At 42.9% G+C, this 22,357-nt stretch overlaps 1 protein-coding gene across 5 annotated transcripts in view; it reads right to left on the minus strand.

The window, feature by feature from the left end:
- The window catches only part of NT5C2 (5'-nucleotidase, cytosolic II), a 63,735-nt gene that overhangs the window by 10,341 nt on the left and 31,037 nt on the right, over positions 1-22,357 (minus strand). For 3 of the 5 annotated variants that reach the window (XM_075026298.1, XM_075026299.1, XM_075026301.1), the window contains 5 exons: positions 21,099-21,172; positions 3,863-3,980; positions 2,352-2,447; positions 932-1,023; positions 687-744 (listed from right to left, as the gene is read on the minus strand). In XM_075026298.1, coding sequence (XP_074882399.1) covers positions 687-744; positions 932-1,023; positions 2,352-2,447; positions 3,863-3,980; positions 21,099-21,172 — 438 coding nt within the window. Of the gene's footprint in view, positions 1-686; positions 745-931; positions 1,024-2,351; positions 2,448-3,862; positions 3,981-5,773; positions 5,878-7,739; positions 7,757-21,098; positions 21,173-22,357 lie in introns of those variants that run through there. The other 2 variants (XM_075026300.1, XM_075026303.1) reach the window with 2 other exon arrangements.

Consider the following 22,357-nt stretch of genomic DNA (forward strand, 5'->3'; position numbering starts at 1 on the left):
GGACACTTCACCTGATGGATTGTCGGCATAAACAGCTCCTCTGCTTCCAGGTAAAATCCCATTAAACCTTTGCCTTCCACTCGTATAATATGCAGAGATGACCCATCACATGAGTCAGCAGCACAGCAACATTCACATCTGCCAGTTCAAACTGCAGCTTGCTTTCATGCTTATACCTATTTGAAAGCTAGGTAAATACTCATGCTGCACAAACAGCCTTTCACACCACACTATGCCTGAGCATTTTACCTTGAAGTGAACAAAGTCCTCAATTATGACATGAGGGACTTGTGGTAACTGTCTGAGGAAATTTAGCCTTTCAGTTACCAGTTCAAACATGGCTCCAATGGACACGGGTTCAAAATGAGCTGTCTGGTGCCTGTAATCACCCTGTAATGACTGTTTGGTCTTAGAAGCTGTCCCAAATACCAGTATCAGTCAGTATGGTGATACTGATATACCCTGTGAAGAAAACCCTCATAACCAGTCTCTGCTGTACACACAGATCATCTCGTCACCACTAAATTCTCTTAATGTTGAAAGAATAAGAGGCCTGAACTTTTTCCCACCAAAACCACTTGAGGGGCCTCCACTGATATTAAGAACAGCTCCACTGGTGCTGTAATGCTCTTTGCAGTAACAATCTTACTGTACCATCAGCACCTCAAACCGGAGGGAAAACATACCTAGTGTACCGGTCACAGTTAGTAAAGAAATCCACTAGGCAAGCCAATAGGTAGGTCTCTGCAAAGAAACAAAGCAAGATTTTAACACAAGGATAACATCATACAGCCAGCTAACTTCACCTGTGCCCAAAAGAAGAAAGTTCATGTAAAAAAGCAAAACCAAGTAAGTAGAGTATGACATTAGCAAAGCTTTACTGTCTTCAAAGGCACAGAAACAGGCCTGTGTTGGCTCACATTAGACTCACCTGGTAGATTGAATAACGTGTTCAGAATGTAAAACCTATCTGTGTCATCCCTCTGGATAAATTTATTTGGATATTGATCCCGTGTTTCAGGCCTGAGAAAAGATAAAGTGGAGAAGAATGAAACCACAAAAAAAAAATGAAGATAAAATGTGCTGACTTGCGAAATATAGTTGTAGCAGGGTCCATTAACTAGAGTCTGTTGTGCTTTAATCAACACCCAGCTTTCCCATGTGCACTAGCGTCGCAAGGGCAAAACTGCATCCACTGGCGTTCCCTTCACTGCGCTGGCTCCAGCACAGCCAAGCACAAAGCCGAGTCAGCAAACCGAGCAGAGCCCACACAGGGAAACAGGGTGGTCAAGAGTCCACAACTCGACCTTAAGCCCCGTGCTGCTGGCTGTGAGGATGCCTTAAATCATCTGCACTTTCATTGTTTGCTTATCTTAAACTTTCCCCCACTTTCCATGTGTTGCTTTACTCTCCCCCGAGCAGCTTTCAGCAGGGGAGAGCACGACTGTGCTGCGGGAGGTTTGCCTGGGGCCCTCTGCAATTAATCAGCAGGGTGGCAATGACGAAAGTAATTTAATTATTCTGCTTTCCTTCATTTCTGAAGCTTCTGAAGATCACCTCTGCCTCAAAGAGAAACTTGAGTGCATATATAAGGGCTTTTTCTAAATTTTGGCTTCCTGATGCAAGGACTTACGGACCTGCAATGACAAGGCTTGTCACCTTGGGGGCCCTGAGCTGACCTGCGCTTGCCTTCCATCCATCCACCCTCACAGCAGGGATATCAGGGGATTTGCTGGGACACATCAGGCACATAACACTGCGGTCCCCTCTGCTTCCTAGAGCACCTTCTCTGGGGCAAGAGAAGCGCAAGCAGCTAGGGAAGGCTGCAGGAAACGGCACGCAATGACTCACTTCTGACACCCTCAAAGGTCAGAAACACAAAGGGGTAGAGAAAGCTTGTTTCTTCCCCAAGCCAGCTCAGACCCTTGAACTTTCTTAGCAATGGCTGTGGAGTTAAGTGTCTCAAGGCCGCAGGCCCTCTCTGCTCCCAGCAGCCCTCACACAATGGCTTTGTCTTAACTGACAAGCTGCTGATGTTAAACTGTGCCAGGACAAGTGAACAGCCCCTGGATTATCCCATCAACCCCTCCCCACAGCACACTTTCTTCTATTCCTAGCACACTACAGATGTGCCTGTGCGGGCATGGACCTTTCCTCTCTAAACACCATGGGCTGTTGCTGTGTCTGGGACCCTCAATGCATCCCCAGTCAATCCTGGAGCTGTAGGAACACCAATACAACATCTGCTGTTAGTGGAGCCCCCACGAATCCTTATACAATGGGTACCCTGAGGATCAGCGACACAAAATTGCGTATTAAGTCAAAAAGAACAGCCAAGAGTCAACACTCACCCTCTGAGGAAATTAAAGCCATGTGCACACACTAGGAGGTTCCCATAGGCATCAACTTTCAAGAGGTTTCCATAGTGGGTATCAAACACAAGGCCTCTGTTAAAAAAGTGATTTAATATATGAAGAAGCAACTGTATTAAGCGGTGACTATTTTAATAGCAGTTCTTTCCAAATCAGCTCTAGAACAGCTTGCTCACTTGGCATGGGGCATCAGAACAGCGTTGCTGTTATTATGCAGATGGGGTCCCTACTGTCCCTTCTACCTGGCTGCAGGTGAGCAACAAGAGCCCTGCATTGCGAGGTGAAAGGTACAGCTGATCTGCTCTCCATAGACTTGAAAACGGAACTGTTTAACCCGGCAGAGGCTTAGGTATGCACGTAGCAGCGAAGACGTGGGCCTCTTCCACAGGGTCACAAATCTGACACCTGTGTTTGTGGTCCCCTGACAGCCCTGCTGGGCTGCAAGGAAGAGCGAGATGTGATAAAGGAATTTCTCCCCTCTTTTTCATCGCTCTGTCATAGACAGAGCCAGATGGGGCATGTAACTATTGCACAAAATGCTTTGGACATTCCCGGTTCCAACTCCAGCAAAACTGTCTCACTTATCTAGTAGCTTGCATCTGGAGAACGCAGCCTTCCCACAGAGACATCCCATCTGTCCCCTCCCTGGGATGAAGGCAGTGGATTTAATGGAGTCTTCATCACAGGTTTGTGAAGGGCTAATGTCTTCTTAGGGGCATGGACGCACCAAGCAACAGTCTCAGTGTAAAACATGCTGAGAGGAGGGAAGGAAGGAGGCTGCCAGACTGAAAACTGGAACAACAAGCCAACAGACCCTCTGGTCCAGCCTTTTGTAAAGAAGCTCCAAAGGAGTCAAAAAAGCAAAATCCAGCAAAGGCACAAGTGGAAACAACTTAAAGGTGCAGAGTTAAATCAAAAGCCTTGTTTAAAACAAGCAATGTCCTTTTTACCTCTGCTATCAAAAGACAAAACGTAAGAATTCAGTAACTTTGCACCATTAACTTTGCTTTCGGCGTTTGATTCATCTGGACGAGTGAACTGGATTGGTCCCACTTTTACTGTTGTTTACTGTCAGCTTAATTTTCAGGATGTCTTATGCACCAGGACACTATTAATCAAAATCATTAAAGAAAAATGTTCTGAGACATTCTAGCAGCCTCATGGACAGTAACAGCTCCGTCTCTCCTTGATTTTGATTTAGCTCTCCATCCAATTGTGTCTCTGCTGTCTTTGCTTTGAAAGGTTATTTTTGGACCATGTTTTTCAGCAGGCCTCTTTTCTTGCACACTCCCTCTTTGCTGGCATGGATTCATGTGTGCAAAGGCCCTCCACATACTGGAGCAGTCTGCTCCCTTCCCCATGATCTGTGGTCAGCCACAGGCTTCACAGGCACAACTCTGAAAACCTGGCCTCGCATGTTGCCTATGAACTTTACAGAACAAATATTCAAGGCCTCAAGCAGGCTGGGTCGGTATCTGTTAGTCATTTACCTGGTAGGGAATGCAGGATCATACACAAAATTGAGCAGCTCATGAGGGTATCCAATGGAAACTAATCTTTCTACGGTCAGGTCAAATCCAAGAGATTCGTATTCAGGGGATTTATACACTGTACCAAGATGAGATTTCAGTTAGAAAATTTGAAAACAGCTAGGGGGTTAAACAAGAAGGCAGTTAAAAGTAATGTACCCGTTCACCCTCCTCCCTCCTCCACATCACACGTTCCCTTCGCTCCTGCCCTTCGCTGCCTCGGGTCCCCCAGCCCGGAGCCACGGTGGAATTAGCTCATGCTCCAGGACTGCAGCTGAGCGGAGCCGCAGTTCAGGTTTCAGCAGCAGAGTGCACCAGATGAAATATCCATCAGTCTATCACAGCTCTCTGCATCACGAAAAATGTATTTCAAACTGCAGCTCCTCTCCCTGCAGTCCTGTTAGGCAGATGCATGAACGCTCCCTGTTCCACCTGCTCGGATCAGGTTTTGGTTTGCTGTGTTTTTGCAAAGCTGATGAAGAAACCAATAAATTTTGGGAACACATGTATTCATGGTCTGAAAGCCTGAAATTCATTGCTGCTGTGCTACCGTTACTGCTCTGGATACAATCCCAAAGCTTAATATTGTCTCCAGATTTCATCTCAGGGGAATTTATGTTTGCTGCAGACTAAGGTAGCTTGGAGGTAGAGCTGTCAAGTTAACATAGGATTTGTTTGTTAATAATACCATATGGTACTGTAAAAATCTGTTAGCTATTACCCTTGTGCATCAAAATGCTACCCTTTTAAGCAAGCTTACTGTTCTCACATTTCAGAGGAGCTGCTCATTTGTGACACACACCTTAGCTCAATACAAAAGAAATGGATTTGTTCAACCAAGTCATTCCTACCATCAGGCCTGTCTTCTGCCTGCAGATGACCTTCCCATTTACTGGAAATGTTACTGCTTAATCAGATCATTAAACTAACATTTGAAAGGAAATCACTGTGTTTCTATGACAGATGGAAATCACTGTGTTTCTCTGAAGGTTTGTTTACATTTGCTGCACGTCGTCTTGAATTGGTCTTCAGATGCAACAAGGTCAAATACAACCCTTGACTGCAATAAGGGTTACCATGGGTTCAGTGGGCCAAACTGTCTTAAACACCTGAATATTTCAAATTTAGCTGAGTAAAATACAAAAATGTGAAAGTTAAACAGTAAGCTTGTTAGAAGACAGACTGCTTTTCCTGAGGGAGATCTAGCACATCTGTGGGCTTCACGATATATATTAATACACATTGTCTATGTTGCCCAGGTAATCACCACCAAATATATACTGTGGAATACAGAAGCTTAATCTGAGAGGAGACAATAAATATATAAAATACTAAAAAGGCAAGGACTATAGGAGAAATTAGACTGTCAAAAGGCTCAGATCATAGGAACTGTGACAGAGGGCTCCTGTACCTCTTAATAATCTAAAAACCACCAGAATCCTAAGAGTTAATTTTCCCCATTAAACTAACACCATTAAAAACGTAATAAGCAAACCTGCAATGTTCTGAAACAGATAACTAAAATCAATAAAAGAGTTATCAAAATCTTCAAGCGTTATTATACCAATGGCAAACATCAACAACATGATATAACATTCAATGCACGTAGTCTTTTCTGTCCTTTAGGAAAGGAAGGGTTGATTGAGCTACAGATAGGAATAAGCAATCAAAAACCACAGCTAATGAAGAAAGCAGTGACTGACAAGGCAATTCTGGGGAGTGAGCTAGAGTTGGAGGGAGCAAAAGGCAGTTAGGTGATGAACAACATTGTGAGAGTAACACCAGAGCATCATCTGGAAAAAGGAATTCCCCTGATGCAGGACAACAAAGGCACTTCCCAGGGAAAATGGTAATAAATACACCTGCACATACTCTCAGAAGGTGAAAGCGCTGCAAAGCTCCCCGTTATGTGAAGCAGTCTCCAGTCCTGCTCCCGCTCTGTCCATGAAGCTGCTGCATTCCTCCTCATTAGCCTCCTGGGAATTCGACCATGTTACCAACTTATCCATAAAACATCACTCCCAAACAAAACATTTCTCCAAGGAAACCCTGCTCTTTCTGAACCCACCAGCCACGGTGCCCAGACACAAAAAATCTCAAGGAGCACATTGGCATCTCCTCTGGACAAGCAGAAGTGGTTCATCAACAGCTTCAGCAGAACCTTTCCAGGGAAACTGTGGGGCTTTCTGTTAAACCTGTGCATCTTGTTTAACACTCCACCAGAGAACAGCTGTGGGGGCACATGTGGCCAGCTGCTCACAAAATGCCCTGACTCAATTTCTTCCTTTCTGCATTTGTGTCTCTGTCTTAGATTTATCACTACAGACCTCCTTTTAACAGTCTGTGTCCAAGGAAACAAGCTAAAGCACCAGTAGGAAAAAGGCTGAAGAACAGGTATCAACCTCAGCCTTCATCATCCTAAGTCTCTGCTGAGGCAGTACTGCAACAGGGTTAATCTCAGTGTTTCTTTTGGGGGGGGGACAGTTATTCCCCTGACCTCTCAAGCTCTAGATTTTGCTTCCTTGACGTCTCTTTGAATAAAACTAAACTACAAGCTCACTCATGCCTCAGATCCCTAACCTATTTTTCTACCACTCCACAATATCTGCAAAATGAGAGCCCTCTCCTTGATACATGAACTAAATAGAGACATGGGAAACTGGACTCCTGGAAACGGGAAAGGGGCAATAAACATTCTCCAATTACCATCATACTTATTGCTCGAGATAAACTTTCCTTTAATTAGACACACAGCTGGGAACAGACTGAGAGCTCACTGAGCCCACCTTGACAGTACCCTACACCACAGCACATGCTGCATCAATTGGTATGAGCCACAACCCACTGACATTTCTCGTAAGCTGTGCGAATGCCTGTTTCAGTAACATGAGCTTCCGGGCAAACAAATGATCCACCTCCTTCAGATCAAGTATGAACAGGCTAACACTGCTGCCACTATGGCAGCCCATTCAGGGAAGATGCCCCAGTTATATGCATTACTAGGTGAAAAAATGTATTTCAATATTGTACTCGGGGCTGGTCGCTCTCTCTCTTATCTTGTTTACTTCAGGCATCCGTGGGGAAAAAGAGTAGAGAGGACAGATCAGTATTTTTTTCTGCAGCTGCATGATGAAAAAATAGTTTTAAACTTTTCTGAAACAACCCCCTCCCTCACACCTGGTTGCTGAGACAATTTGTGTGCCATGGCGATGCCATGAATTCAGCTATTTGCCATGCAGTGTCTCCGTGCTCAGCAATTTCACCCAGCTGAGAAGGGCCCAGTCTTCAAGCAGCCCCAACTCTGTGACAGGTGAAGAGGCAGAGCCGTGAACCCATTTTCAGAGAATCCTTGCCCAACGTACGTGGGACAACAGTAAAACCAAAGCACGTGCTACAACTTATTCTGATTTCTTTTTCTCTTTCTTACTACTTGATGGCCATGTCTCTGCCACCATGCCAAGTCCCCGGCTCCAGAGGACCACACTATTTTAATAGTCCATGTTCCAACACAGGCAAATGCTTCAGCGGCGCAGGGCAATCAGCACCCAGCGCTCATGGATTATGCAACCGGGGTGGAAAGAAAACAACCAAAGGTTTAAAAACAGCAGAAGCCTGTTGACAGCATTTCAGCCTCCCCTTAACACCATCACTTGGCTTAACATTATACTATTGAAAGGTAAAAAGCAGCACCCCGGGAGTGAACATTGCAAGCCTTCAGGTCTGTGATGAGTGCGGGCGTCCCTTACACAGTACGTGCTAGGAGGGAAGCCGATCTGGAATGAGCAGGGGTTGTGCAACAACATATGCAATTCTCATGCATTTGTGTGGTTGTTTTTACCTTTGCTGCCAAGACACATACAGTAACAATTTTATAGCCTTCCTGAAAAGGAAAAAAAGGAAAAAAAAAAAAAAAAAATCTCTACAGAGGCTCCAGCTTATGCAAAATGCTGCTGCCAGGATTTTAACTCACATGAGGCAGATGCAGATTCAGAGTGTCACTCCAGTCTTGACGGAGTTACACTGGGCTCCCCTGTTAAAGAAAAAAATCAGACTGATTTTAAAACTGCAACAGCTCTGTGCCATGTGGGACTGTATCTGCTGGAGCTCTGTCCTCCGGTAAGCTCAGAAGCTGGCCTGGCAGCTATTCCAAATACACTTACAACTGATTTATAGAGGAGACACAGTTGGTAATCGTGCATCCTGCAGGCAAAATTCTGTCCTCATATCCACAAAGCAGTCTTAGATCATCAGCTCAGTGATAATTAGGAGGAAGAGGCTACAAGCACATTGCCCAAGTGACACAAACCCTTCGAGTTTCTCTCAGACGCAGAGCAACTGGTTCAAGAAAGGGTCTCGTGCTCTTTTTGGGACTTTGCCATTATTGTCCATTCCTCAGTCGGTGGCAGATTACTCCTTTCAGTGCACTCACTTTCCTTCACACCACAAAACGCCTGCAAGTGTCAGCACAGGAGACTCAGGAGACCGAGTCAGGAGCTACTCCGGGAATCTGAGAAGAGAATTTTGCCCTACATCTGAAGGAGTACCCAGCGAGAGCCTCGCACACCGGGTCAGTTTGACACAGCACGTCTAAATTCAATTGTATAATTCAACACACTTACGCTTGGGCTTTTATGTGCAAAGCATTGTGAGATAAACTGGTACCAAACCTGCACATAGTGCTGGACCATATTGCAATGCACTGGTTTGCAAGCACACACAGTAAGACCAGACCTATTCTGCAACTTACAGGTATGCACAGAGTAATCAGGAATAACTTCGGGATCCAATTTGCACTAAATACAAAGGTGAATGAGTTGGAATGATATTGCAACAAGGACCCACAGAAGTATGCAGACCTCCTGGAAGGCTTCTCTGAAAATAACGTGTTAAAAGCTTGTTCTGTTTCAAAATGAATAGCTAGGGAAGGCTGTAGTGCATGTGATGGCTCTGTTTAAGCTGTGGGGAGGAGAAAGCCCTTCAAGGGCTGCCCTTTTCTTTCCTTGCTCCTCCTCCACACACAGATTTCAAATTCAGGCAGGGCAGCTTCTCATTGAAGATGTAACATGGTTTCTTCCAAGGCTTGTTGACGCTTCTTAAAAGCTAGTCATGGATCATAGGAGAGAAGCAGGAGCTGAAGTTACAATAACCACCCCTTTCTGCACTGCTTCAGCCATGTCACTTCTGTGAGATGTATTTGCTGTCTCAAACTGCACACCTGCAAGCCAGTCCTGCCTAGCCATTTTATTTCCAACCACTACAGATATAGTGCTGGTAAAAGCCCTGAATTGAGAACAGTGGCAACATGCTGATTTCCCACATCACTGAGGCAGCTTTGAGGAAGCAGCTCCTCATCGCTAGCTCCCTGGCTTAGGAAGGCAAAGATGAGCGTGGGAGGTTGCTGCAATAACAGAAGTCTGTAGAGTGAGCAGCTCCTCTGGGGTGAGAGGCAGGGCGAGGGCTACTACATGATGACCTGATGAAATTCATCCCTGCCTGCGGTTTTTCCCCATCTGTCACTCTCTTTTGCCAGTGTGCTCTCCTATGACGTCCTAGCATCTCCTGAAGGAGTTTCATCTCTTCCATCAGCCAACTCCTTACCTGCCTTCCCTCCCAGCTGGAAGCCAAGAGCAGCCCAGGGAAAGGTGCTCGCAGTGCCCCCAGAAACAACCCCGCATTGGCAGGGGACTTCACGGGAGCAGCTGCTTTCTGCAGCCGGTGCAGCGCCTGCTCTGATCCTTTGGGCACATACCGGCTTGACTCCTTCCCCACGCAGGCGGTGAGGCTTCCCCGTCCTTGGCCCTGGCCACTGAGAGTCTCTTGGGAATTGAAACGCCTTAGTCTACCCGCACTGTTTTGGTTGGCAGATGAAACTAATTGGCTTTTGACTTTCAGGTGTTCAGATAAGATCAGTATTTCTCAAACTAGAGGTGATGACCTCCTCCAAAGGGTTGCAAAAAGCTTGAACTAACAATCATCAGAAATTTTACCCGCTATCTCAGTTCTCCAGAGGTCACACAAAGACAGATAAGCCAAAAGGTGGACAGATAATGCAAGGGGTTTAGCCTTTCCTCTGAAGCACAGGAAATGCAGCCCAATTACTTTGTGTTAAGTCTTGAAGAAATGAAAGTAAAATAACTATAAACAGGTTATTTCAGTTGTTGCTTATTCCCCAGTGAGTAAGGCATGCAAATCAGGCTGTTAGGGACATATATGGGCAGGTGGGTAGCTAGTATCCAGATTTATGTATGTCTCAGGCACAACATGCATAATTAAGCTTGCGCAAATACATTTCTGAAATTACACAAACCTGACTTAAAGAGCAGGATCAAAGTGCTGCAAATGTTGATCGTATTCTGAATTGCACCACAAATAAATAATGCAAGTATATATTAGAAATACATTATATCAATGTTGTGCTGATGAAAAGTGCTTAGTTAAAGCCTTGAGGACCAACACCCCCTTTTACAACCCCATCCCCTGTAACAGTACAAGTATCTATGCCTCAACAATATCTATCAAATGAGATCCTAGACTAGTGTCCCAAAATAAGATAGCTCTATCCCCAGACCTCTCTATTCTGTCAACAACTCCTCTGCACGTAGCCCCAAAGCTGGGTATTTAGTGCCAGCTACCGCCAGGATGTCTGTCACAGTCACCCCTCCATGACCAACCACACCGCTGACTATTTCACACAAGCACCAAATACTTATTCCTTGGCACTTCTGATCACCTGACTCGCAACTCTAGCTGAGAATCCCGAGGGAAACAGTGAGTGACCAGTCCTGCAGGTGTCTGGGACACTGGACTTAATTAAAAAATAAACCCCACTGAAGCAACAATACCAATTAAACATACTGGTACGTGTTGGGCAAGTATTTCACATACTGCCATAGTTTGAGGAAAGTTTGTCTCAGCTGTAGGGCCAGAGATCTGAGGATCCCCAGAAGTAACCAGGTAGTGCAGAATGCTATCTGGCCTCTATACACTGACCCCTCCTTTCAGGGTATCCATTATCTTCATAAGCTGTGTCCTGGTTTCGGCTGGGATACAGTTAATTTTCTTTCTAGTAGCTGGTATAGTGTTATGTTTTGGATTTAGTATGAGAATAATGCTGATAACACACTGATGTTTTCAGTTGTTGCTAAGTAGTGTTTATACTAAGTCAAGGATTTTTCAGCTTCTCATGCCCAGCCAGCAAGAAGGCTGGAGGGGCACAAGAAGTTGGGAGGGGACACAGCCAGGACAGCTGACCCAAACTGGCCAAAGGGATATTCCATACCATGTGTCATCATGCCCAGTATATAAACTGGGGGGGAGTTGGCTGGGGAGGGGGGCGGGGGGAGTGCAGTTCGTACCTCAGGAACTAACTGGGCATCCATTAGCAAGTGGTGAGAAATTGCATTGGGCATCACTTGGTTTGTATATTCCAATTCTTTTTTTATTATTATTGTCATATTATTATTATTATCATCATCATCACCACCATCATCATCTTCCTTTCTGTTCTATTAAACTGTCTTTATCTCAACCCATGAGTTTTACTTTTTTTCTGATTCTCTCCCCCACCCCACTGCGGAGGGGGCAGTGAGCGAGCGGCTACATGGTGCTTAGTTGCTGGCTGGCGCTAAACCACAACAACCTGTTACACAGCAATGCCAGTTTTCATATATCATTAGAAAAGAAGAGGATTTATGCCCTAGAATACTAATTACTTCAGCTTCTGTGTTACAGGGTCTTTTCTAACCAGGCGAGGTGTTGTCAGGCACTCATTGAAGCCTAACAAAAGGGAAATGGTAACGTTTCAACCTATGCTGTTCTCTATGTTAAAATAATTCATTACTTACACAGGAAGGAATCTGAAATGCCATGTTTAAGTTTCACACTTGGGTGTTAGCTTCCTTTCGGTTTTGACAACGGAGTCAGACTGCTCAGCTCCGACGGGAGCCCAGACTCACTCCTGGCTGGCACAGCCTGGCAGGGTGCTGCCATTTTGCACTGGAAACACGGCAGAGGATTTTCTTTTCCACGAGAACTGGAAACCCTGCAGAGGTACCTGTACCACAGGAGCCTCCATACAAACACGTTCAGCTGGTTTGGCAATCCCAGGAGCGGGGTAAGCACCTCCAGCTCCCCTTGCCTTGCATTTCTCTTTCCAAAGACCCATCAAGTGTTACCTCAACTTCTGCCACAGCTGCTGCAGACATTTCACTTCACAGCATCGTCACCAGACACAACGGGAAAAATGGACACTCCTGTTTAAAGCCCTGGTTGCGTACAGCACTGGTTTCAGTTCGTCTCTGCCTACATAAACACGTGCCTGTTATGTGCCTCCCTGCATGCAGGGCAACGGAGTCCTGCACGTTTGTGCTGTGCCGACCTGGGAGCTCAGTGCCTGTAAACAAACTGACGAAGTGGTAAACGTGCCTAATTGTAACCACAAGAAATCCCAAACGAAACCCATGGGACAACTCATATGTTTTCAATTAGGAACGTGATGAATCACTGACTTGCCACTTGTTTATGGACTCAGCTGAACTGTGACCATAAAGGATTTGTCTATGGTCAAAACAAGTTGAGAAACAGCCCGGAACAGACCCCAGTCCTCTTGACTCATGGGTTTTGATTTTAACCACTAGACCATAAATAAAAATGCACTGTATTATGCAAAGCAGAATTGTAGTATTTCAGCCGATATTTAAATTGAGTTTTCATAGTACCAAACAAATAAAATGGGTAGCAACAGTATGTTTTGTTTCTTTGAATTCACTCAATTTTTCAGTCTGAAATGAGAAGAAACTGCTGCCATATTGATCATAATTTTAATTTACCCAAAGAAACCTTTTCAAACACAGAAGTGTTCTGTGCAGTAAGACAAAGCTGGCTTTAAGAACACTTCAGTATTTAATGTACCTTTTCTATTTCACTAGAAATTATGTATTTGTAGTGATCAGCAAACAAGACCTTGACAAAACCTCCAGGTGTGTCCCAGGATACTTTGTATGCTTAACACACAAGCTGCTCTGCTGTGTATAAACAGCTAGATCTTGCACTAAGCCTCTTGCAGCCACAGATGTTTCTGACAGTAAATCCGGTAACAGGAAGCAAGGCACAAGTCACTAATCATCGGAGGGTTGAATCTTTTGGATCTGAGCTTCAGTGGCTCCCCAGCACCTTCTTCTGACAATGCCAAATACAGGGTTCTGGGTGGACACCAGCACACACCTATAGAAGAGCACCAAGGCTCTGCAGTCCCCAACTGCAGTAGTGCCCCTAAAGCAGCTATGCACCCACTCTGCAGCCTAAGAGCGATGGAAAATTCCTTACCTCTAATGCTCCTGCAAACATCCCCAAGTGCACAGCACAGCTTTCAGCTCTAAAACCTCTAACCTGGAACAGTATCAGCTCCTATTCTCCCACTCTGCATGCTAAAAGGATCTGTAAAGACAGGATTTGTTGTTGCTTCAAGGACTGACACAGTATTCTGTGTTCAGCTCAGCTTGAATTGCTGGGTCTACACTTCAGGTTGTTTTCAGTGCTGCATTTCTACTTGTTTTAAAAACAAAAGTGTTGTCAAGTATCATCAGCTTTAACTCTTCCCAAAGCAGGCGTATTAGTGCTCTCATTGGTAAATTCCAGATATTTTTAGCTTTCTGCTGCTGCACTTTGTTTGCCTTCAATGTAACAAAGATTTGGGTTGTTTGGATATGCCTCAGAGGCTAGCAAAACAGACCTTAGAGTTGGAAAGATTTCTTCTGCTGAATAAAAATGCATGGCTTGAGGTAACAACAACAGCACTGAGGTCACATTTTGCATGTTGAGAGAAGCAATTCAGACAGACTCTGCATTTCAAGGAAACTTCAGTTTGTCTGTTTTAATAGTTGGCATAACATTCCTCTGCACTGGAATAATATTTTAAAGATGACTACACAGTCACCTGTTCTTTTATGGGAATTTTTTATGGTTACCCTGACACAAGAGAATCTTTTTTTGTGCTTAACAAGTGGCCTTCACAATTTAACTCTCTCAGATACAGCCCACTGGGAGTCATAATCCCATACTGGAAATATCCCTGCATTTCCATGGAAACAAACTCTTGTGCCAAAATATGGGCTTAGTTCTTCAGTGAAGACTTCTGAACAGGGAAGAAATAGTTGCATGGGCTTCATATTCAAACATAATTTGCTAGCATCTAGAAATAAAAAGAAAATGACTTAAAGGTATAGTAGCCATTTATACACTATATCTAAGGCATTATTCAGGCGTATCAGTGTCCAAACAGATCCAGCTTCTTATTTCTCTCCATATTCACTTAAGAGAGTGAGCCTCAAAAGCTACACATTTGTTTAACGGTGTGTACCTGGGCTTATTTGTAGCACAAGTGCCCATGCTGTTAATAAGCCACATACATAAGTTTTTCTCTGGTGTGCTAAAATAAGGCATTCACAAAGCAACAGCACACATGTGATCTCGGAGTTAAAGCCTTCTGTACTCTCAGCTTTGGTTCCTCCTACAGAGTAAGCTGTTTGTGTCATCACAAGGGTATTTGCAACTTAATAGTACTTCTGTTGTGGTATTAAGATTACTAGATAAGGGGGTCTATTAGAGTGAAAAATACCTCCATATTTCCATCCATCTGGCAACGACAAGAACTGGCCATTGGTATACTAACAGCCTGCTGACCCAGCTTGGTGTTATTCTCATGTTTTTAAGAGCAAGAAAACAGAATATAGCAGCTTTTGAAACTTCCCTTACACTGTGAAGACTTGTTCTTTCAGCAGCTTCTGTCTAACACTGATTCTTCAAGAATCCACAGACAGCAGATTAGCAGTTTGTCAGTGGTGATTTATTGGCATAGAGCAAGCAACACATGCTTTCTCCACTTCTCATTCCCAATGCCAGCATGTGAGATCCCACAGCTCCAGACCTCGGTTTGCTCATTATACAGCTTTAAACGGTCAAACTCCGAAGAGCAGCAACACAAAGACAGCAGAGACAGTAGCCACTCGAGCACTGCATTGGTATTTGAAAAAACATCCAGCTCAAAGCATACTAGGAACAATTTAGCTTCTCCATCTGCCTTTAGCTTTAAAACACTAATGGCTAAACCAGCCTCTGAAATCTGCACCTGTTAAACTGGAAATGTGCAAATGTGAAAACGTAGACAGCAGATGTGCAAGTCAAGGCACTGCTCTTTTTTTGCTAGGACAGTCTGAAGGCTACTGTTGTCACATCTACCAATTCCTTTCTCTAGCCACCATACTATTTCTGTATGACACAAAGAATTGTATTATCCAGAGACCTGGGAATGAAGCAAAACTGCTTAGTATATCCCCAAAAGAGCCTCGAAGCCTGTAGTACTTAGATCACAATGAAACTAAACACAAACCTTTAACCTAAGCAGGAGAGCCTCGTTAGAACATTTGTATTGGAGTCCAGTACCAATAAACAGATAATAACAGTATCTGAACAGAAGAACAAATATTTCTTTGTAGTTACTTACATTACAAGCTCAGCAGCTTTTTTAATTATTCAGTTCAATCTTTCACGTATAGAACTCCCATGATTATACTTTGTTTTTCATATGTGCAATCCAGAAATTTTTTATACAAGGCACAAATTCATTAGTCCCATTTCTCAGTTGTGGAAACCGAAACACAGAAAACTGATACAACTCAGCTACAGTAAAAATACTAGATCGATTGAAGAACCAGTTCTCAATTCAGCTGCCATCTTTTCTCCCATATCACATGCAGCAACATGCCAATCCTACCTTCTGGTTGAGTGTATCTTTTCCAGAGTCAACAGGTAAAGAAAAACATTTCAAAAATAAGATGTGGGTGTGAAAAATTTCCCTGTCCTCCAAACTGCAAGGATGGCTTGGACACAAACGCCTACTTGAGAAAGGGGCAAAATCTGTTTACACATGTTGCATTTTGGAGTAAGTTTTGGATAGCATTAGTCTTTCCCATGTCTTTTCCCACATGATGAGAAGGAAAATGCTACAGCTGAAAGCATAAGCAATTAATTTTGCAATAAAATCTTTGCAGTGCACCAAATCTTGGCTTTAAGTTGGCAATGTTTCCAGGACATAAGCTATATTCCAATCAGATTACATTGTATTAATCATATTTATACACAATAAAAACAGTATTTTTCAAGGCTCATTTCCCTTTTTTATTGAAACAGTTTTCAGCAGCCAGTGATAATTTTATTATTGATTTCTGGAAAACATGGTAGCAGCAGTGATTTAAGTACAGGAAAAGCATTTGAAATTAAAGCATCCTGCTTACTACTGATATTACAACTTACCTACCTGAGATAGAAGATAAAACTTTCAACGAGGCCATAACTTTTGGAGAAGGAGGGTAGTCACAGAGGAATCTTTTCAAGCACAATTGAGTTAGTAATTCTTACTAATTCCCTCTCCATCTGCCAATGGCCCGGTGTAAAATTACAGCCAGTTTGAGAACCCCACTGCTTTAGCCCTGCTCCTGTCAAGGGACATCTATTCATCACCTCATTGTGCAACCTGTCCCATTTAAGACGTAGTAATGCCAAGGCCTCCTGCACTACTTGGATCCAGACCTACTCATTACAAGTGTAGCTCACACTGAGAAGGAAGCAGCCAAATAAAATGCCGTGTGAAACCAGCCTCTCTCTGCTGCATTTCCAACAGGCCTCACCAACTCCTAGTCTCAGGTGAGTGTTGCAGTGAAGGCTCTCTACTGACATACCTTTATCTTTCTTTCTGCAGTTTGCAGTAAACACAAAACAGAGAAGGCTGTGAATCTTTTGGATTACATGCAACATTTTCCTTTGCCAAAGCATGGCCAGTTTTGACAGTACTAGTAAAACAGGAAGGCAGATGAGAATTGTTACTGACTACTGGTCTTCTAGCCGGTCAGGATGAATAAGCAGGGATGAATCACTCAGATAATAAAAGAAACTATGATTTAGCAAACAAAAATGCGCTACAAAAGGACGCTCAAATCTCTCTATCTCAAGGATTTAAACAGGAAATTTTCAAAAATTCTCAGTTCTGCCCTGACAGCAAACACAGCCCTTCACGGGTATTTGCAGACCCTGGTGTAACGCCGTTGCTTTCCAAGGAGCAAGGGAACCCTGGGGAATCGGCACGGGCCTTGCTCCTTGGCTGGCAGGCAGCAAGGTCAGCGGCAGAGAGCGAAGGGCCGCTGGGGTGACAGCTGCGTAACATCACAGAAAGTTGTCTTAACCTCCCTTAACAGCAAGGGCTGAAATAGCTTGTGTCAAGCCCTCCCAGATTTCAAGCAGCAGCTATTTAACTATGCACACGAACCACAGTCAAACCTGGCTGTTCCTCCTGCTCCTTCGACCCTCCTCCCAGTAACACCTAGCTTAAAAGAAACATTCTTTTATGTACTAAATGTGATTCACTAACACAAGCAAACCAAACAGACTGAATAGGAAGGGGTCAATCAGCCGCATATACAACACAGACTTCTGAGCCTCTAGTATTAGGGTATCCAGCACATAAAACCTAGGGAGACTTGGGAGTTTCCATACATGTAGGACATCTTATTCACCCCATGAGAATGCAACAGCAATTCTTGATGGGAAAACAAGGAATCTGAAACCTGTGAGAGTTATTTCAATTTGCTTTCATTTTATTTTAAGCTCCCAGCAGTCAAATTAATTCTAGCTGTAATCACAGTGGCTACAAATTCAGCAATTTAATGTCCATAATTTCTCAGAAGAGAAGGCTAAAACCTTCAGGCTCTTTTCTTCAAGACAAAAAGACTTTGTTTGCCCAACCCACCCATTAACAGTATTTCTCAACCCTATGCAAGGAAAGAGACAAACACAATGAGAGAACATATAAGTTATTAACAAGAATTCAAAGTTTAACCTAATTTTGACTTGAAAGCAAACAAGATCATGTGGCAATGCTGTATTAGACAGCCTTGATTTTTTTCAATTTTGAGTTAACTGGTCCTTTAATAAGGCTAAGAAATACTACCCTATAAAACAATGCATGAAATCGTATTTTATGTGCAATGTAACATGATGATACCAAAATTGCTGTCAGTTGGCAACCTGACATTCTCAGTCATGCTAGTAGTAGAACACATGATCACTGCAGCATGTGTGCAGTAGCTGTTACAATATACTTTAAAATGGAAATGCCATGTCCCTACCAAAATTAGATTATTCTGGAAAGAAAACAGTGTTATTGTAAGCAGGTTTGTGTCTTTAAACTCATAAAGTACAAGAACAAAACTGTCTCATGCTTCTAAAGTTCAAAATAAGTCAAGTGATTCTGACTTCTCTGGTACTGAACCACCTCCTAAGCAGGACTTTTGGTGCTACCAGTGGCCACTGATTTTTCTTTCACTGACACCACAGCCTCCTCTTCACAAAATGGGTAATTCAAGGTGTTCCAAAATAATCATTCTTCTTCTGACATGTCAAAGTATATTACTCTCATCTATGGGATGAATGTCATCAGTTTATTTCTGATGTGAAAGTGCATGACAGAGAGTGGGGAAAGAATGTCGCATATAGTTTTTGGCGGGGTCAATGGCTCTGACTGCCTTCAATCATTGAATATGAACATTGTGACGGGGATATTTTTAAACAACTTTACAGAAAAGTGACTTAGCAATATCTGAAAGTACAAATGCAGAAAACTAGAAGAGGAGCTGATGACACTGGAGATGCTTCCGTTCTTCTTCCTTGGTCTATTTACATGTCTTGAATGGTCTCCAAAAGGCTTCTGCTCAGCATGCACCATCTGGTATGCAGATACCATTTCCAGATGTTAAATTACAGATAAACTAGCTTTTCACATTGCTTTTTCTTTTTTAATCTAGACAGTAGTATGTCCATGTGAAAGAGTGTTTAAGGGATAACGTGCCCAGACAGAAAACACGACAGGGTCTAATGAATGCACTACAACATACTAATACCATACTTCACTCACCCCACTTCTTCATTGTAATTTCCAATTAATTAATAATAATAATCGTATTTTAACACTACATTCTTTAAAGCCCCTGCAATGACTAAGTAATTTTTCTTCTGTGTGACAGTTATATATAGCAAATAATGGTCAGATAACAAAAGCCCACACAGAGGAGAAAGGATGACTGAAACATAAGAAGACAAACAAGTAATTTTGTATGTTAATTTCCCAGTTTAGTGAAAAAAAGGGAAACAGCACTTACCAGGCATAATGCTTTTCATCTGCAAAGGCTTTCCAACCTAATTACATTCTCACAACTCCCTGTAAAATGATCTGCAACTATTATCTCTGTTGTACCATGGAGGAAGTCATAGAACAGCAGCTTACCCCAGAGCAGTCCAGATTTCCAGTTTTCTGCTCAGACCACATCCCATTTCTTTTTCTGCACCATACCCTGTCACTCAAGTCCCCTGAATGCACCGACTTTGCCTGCTTAACTGTAGCACTGTGATCTTCCAGCCTTGGAAGCCCCAGGTTTCCATGTTCCTGGGTACTGTTCTAGGATGCTTGAAACATTCACATTTTTTCCTTTCATCAAACCAAGCATCATTTTGTGGATGACAACACATTTGCTCTGTGTTTACAGGAACAAGCAACACTTGAGTAAAATGAACAGTCGGAGAAGTGAGGATAGTGCTGAAGCTCTCCTTCTGTCAAGATGAAAGTTAGCAACACGCTTCATGCTCCACACCAGCCCCGCTGGGATCACCTGAGTCATTGGGAAATGCTGCCAGTTTGCAAAAGGCACAGAAGCTGTTTTTCTGTTACAGAAGTGAAACCCACAACTCTTTTTTTTTTTTTTTAAGCATTTGTTCTTGAACAACTGTTTTGCACTCCTTAAAGGCACTGCCACAAGGCTGTCACAGCCGGGAAACATAAACACCAAAAGCACACGCCTGCAGTCAGATCCAGCACAGATTAACGACAACACACTTAATGACTTAAAAAGTGGCAGGAACTTTAAACAGAGGTATAAATAAGGTGTTGAACAACCAAACCTTTTATATATAACTGCTGCCTCATGGATCACTGCTTAAAAGAACAAAAGCAAGTGATCTAAATATAAACTGCAATTACCTGCCACAGTCTCCAAAACTGCTCCTTGAACAGCACTGTGTTGAACCATGAGCACATGGAAGCCTTCCTGCCCTTTGCATAGCCACTGACCCCAGCTCCTGTGACCCTCACACTGTCTCTAGCCACATTACTCATCCCTCATGCCTTCTCAGCAGACACAGTAACTAGATGACCATAGCTGACATACTGCATTAGGTGACCCTGACACTCTAACTCACATTTTCTTAGTTTATATTCACAACAATTCTAAATTGAAATATCATGGGTGATAGGAATTTTTATCCACAACCTTGGAAGTGGTAGTGAGAAAGAAGGCAGGGTTATACATGACATCCTCAGTTACAGCCTGTGTGATATTATAGCCTAGGAAAGTGGAAGTGGGCTTTTTTTTTATCTTCCTTCCTTAAAATACATAACATCATGCAAGTCTGATTATGCAGAAACCGGTAACTTTACCCTTCCTTCACCAAGTCTCAGAGAACTTGCCTGTCAAGTATTTGAAAGATGAAGAAGTCATGCAAAAAATTTTATGAAACTAAAAGGTCTTATGCAACCTCCCAAAGCCTATCTGCCATAAAGAATGGGCAAAGCTTTCTAAATGAACTTGTTCAGATGACACAAGACACTCCCCCTGCCTTGCCTCTTCTCAAAATGAGTCACTGATGTGGCCAACTGAGGAGTGGGAAAGAAGAAAACCTATTCAAAAAAGACCCTCGCAGGACACAGGAGAACCTGCCGGCTAAAGGTGTAACCCGCAATATGCACCAAGGATAAAAGAAATCAACTCATTATTCAAAGCCAAGCTTGCTCCTGGGGCAGTATCAAAATATAGTGGAATCTAAGGAAGCAATTAGACTTATTAAGCTTTGGTTTCCTTGACACCCATAATCACTTGAAACTGTACTACAGCAACATGGCTTGTGACCAAATACAGCTTGCAGATAACAAATTTAAGGGAAACACCTAAAATGGAAGTGCAATGAACACTGAACTGAATATATTTGCTAACAGAAGAAGCACCTGCTAACTGGAGTAGCCCTAGCAGTAACTGGTTTTTGCTCAACAAGAGGCAATATTCCAAACTAAGTCAATGACAAAAAAAATTAAGATACTCACCAGCAAGTGTATAATCCATATCAAAACCAAAACACTTTATCTTTTCCATGGCTAAACTTCTGTTTACAAAGACCCTGTAAAGAGACAAGAAATAAAGCCATAGGTATGAGCATTTCCAAAATAATCATGTTTTAGGAAAAACACATTCTGCCAGCTGTCAGGATGTCTGGCTCTCTTAGGTCAAAATGAGAAAATATACCTGAAAACGGAGGCATGTTTCATTTTTTGCCATGAGTTCTCCTGAAGCAAAGCCATGACTTTGCAGGGTTATTCTAATTACTGGTATGCTGTCTAAAGACATACACGCATGCATGCACACACACACACGGCTTTGCATGTGACCTGCAAAAATTCCTAAGAATAGAAGTGCAAAATCTCCTGAAGCAGAATTCAGAGCTCAAGTGAGAGGAAACTGAAAGCAGAGGATGGGAAGCAATACAATTTGCTTCATTAAAACAAATTATTACTAAGACGTAACAAGGAAAGAAGAAGAAAGTAACATTTCTGTGAATAAACTCACAGCACTTGATCCCTCTTTGGAACTATATCTGGAAATTCAAAGCAAACCTAACCAGATCCATTTCCACATTTACACCAATAGCGTTAAAAACATTTAATAAAGCTCTGAAAAACAGCGATTGAGATAAATTTTCATCCACAAGAATATGCTGTTTCTATTGTGAAAATTTGTCTTTCTACTTATAACTCCCCTGCAACTCCTTGACAAAACTGCTTTTTTTTTAAATTCCACTTTTACTATTAATGCTTATTGCAATGAGAATCTAAGCTGAATACTTCCAGGTCCTTTTTGATGACAACATTCTAATACACCCTATTCAATTTAGTTCAAGTAAATAACATGGTAAAGAAACAGGTCAGAGAATACAACAAAAGCTTTTCTTGCTTCCTGTTCTAACTACTACAGTAACTAAGCTGCTTATGTTCCCCCAGAACTTTGAACCATATAGCAGATCTGTAATTCAGCAGGACTTCTCTCCACTGTCTGTCTTATCTGAACTTTAAGAACAAGAGTCAGAACTCAGCTGCAGGATGGAAGCTGAGCTTCTCAATACCCATCTAGGACAGAAATCCCATGTACTGCTCAAGCTGTGATGCCGAGACAAAGTTCTCCGGTATGAGAAAAGTCCCAGACCCTTCACCTATACTCTGATTTCAGTATGTGAAATTCTTCAAATATTTAGTAAGTGCATTGCCCTCAGCAGAGTAATTATCCTCTTAGAAACTGAAATCGGCAGCAC

The sequence above is a fragment of the Buteo buteo genome, chromosome 4 (genome assembly GCF_964188355.1).
Source record: "Buteo buteo chromosome 4, bButBut1.hap1.1, whole genome shotgun sequence".
Classification (NCBI taxonomy): Eukaryota; Metazoa; Chordata; class Aves; order Accipitriformes; family Accipitridae; genus Buteo; species Buteo buteo.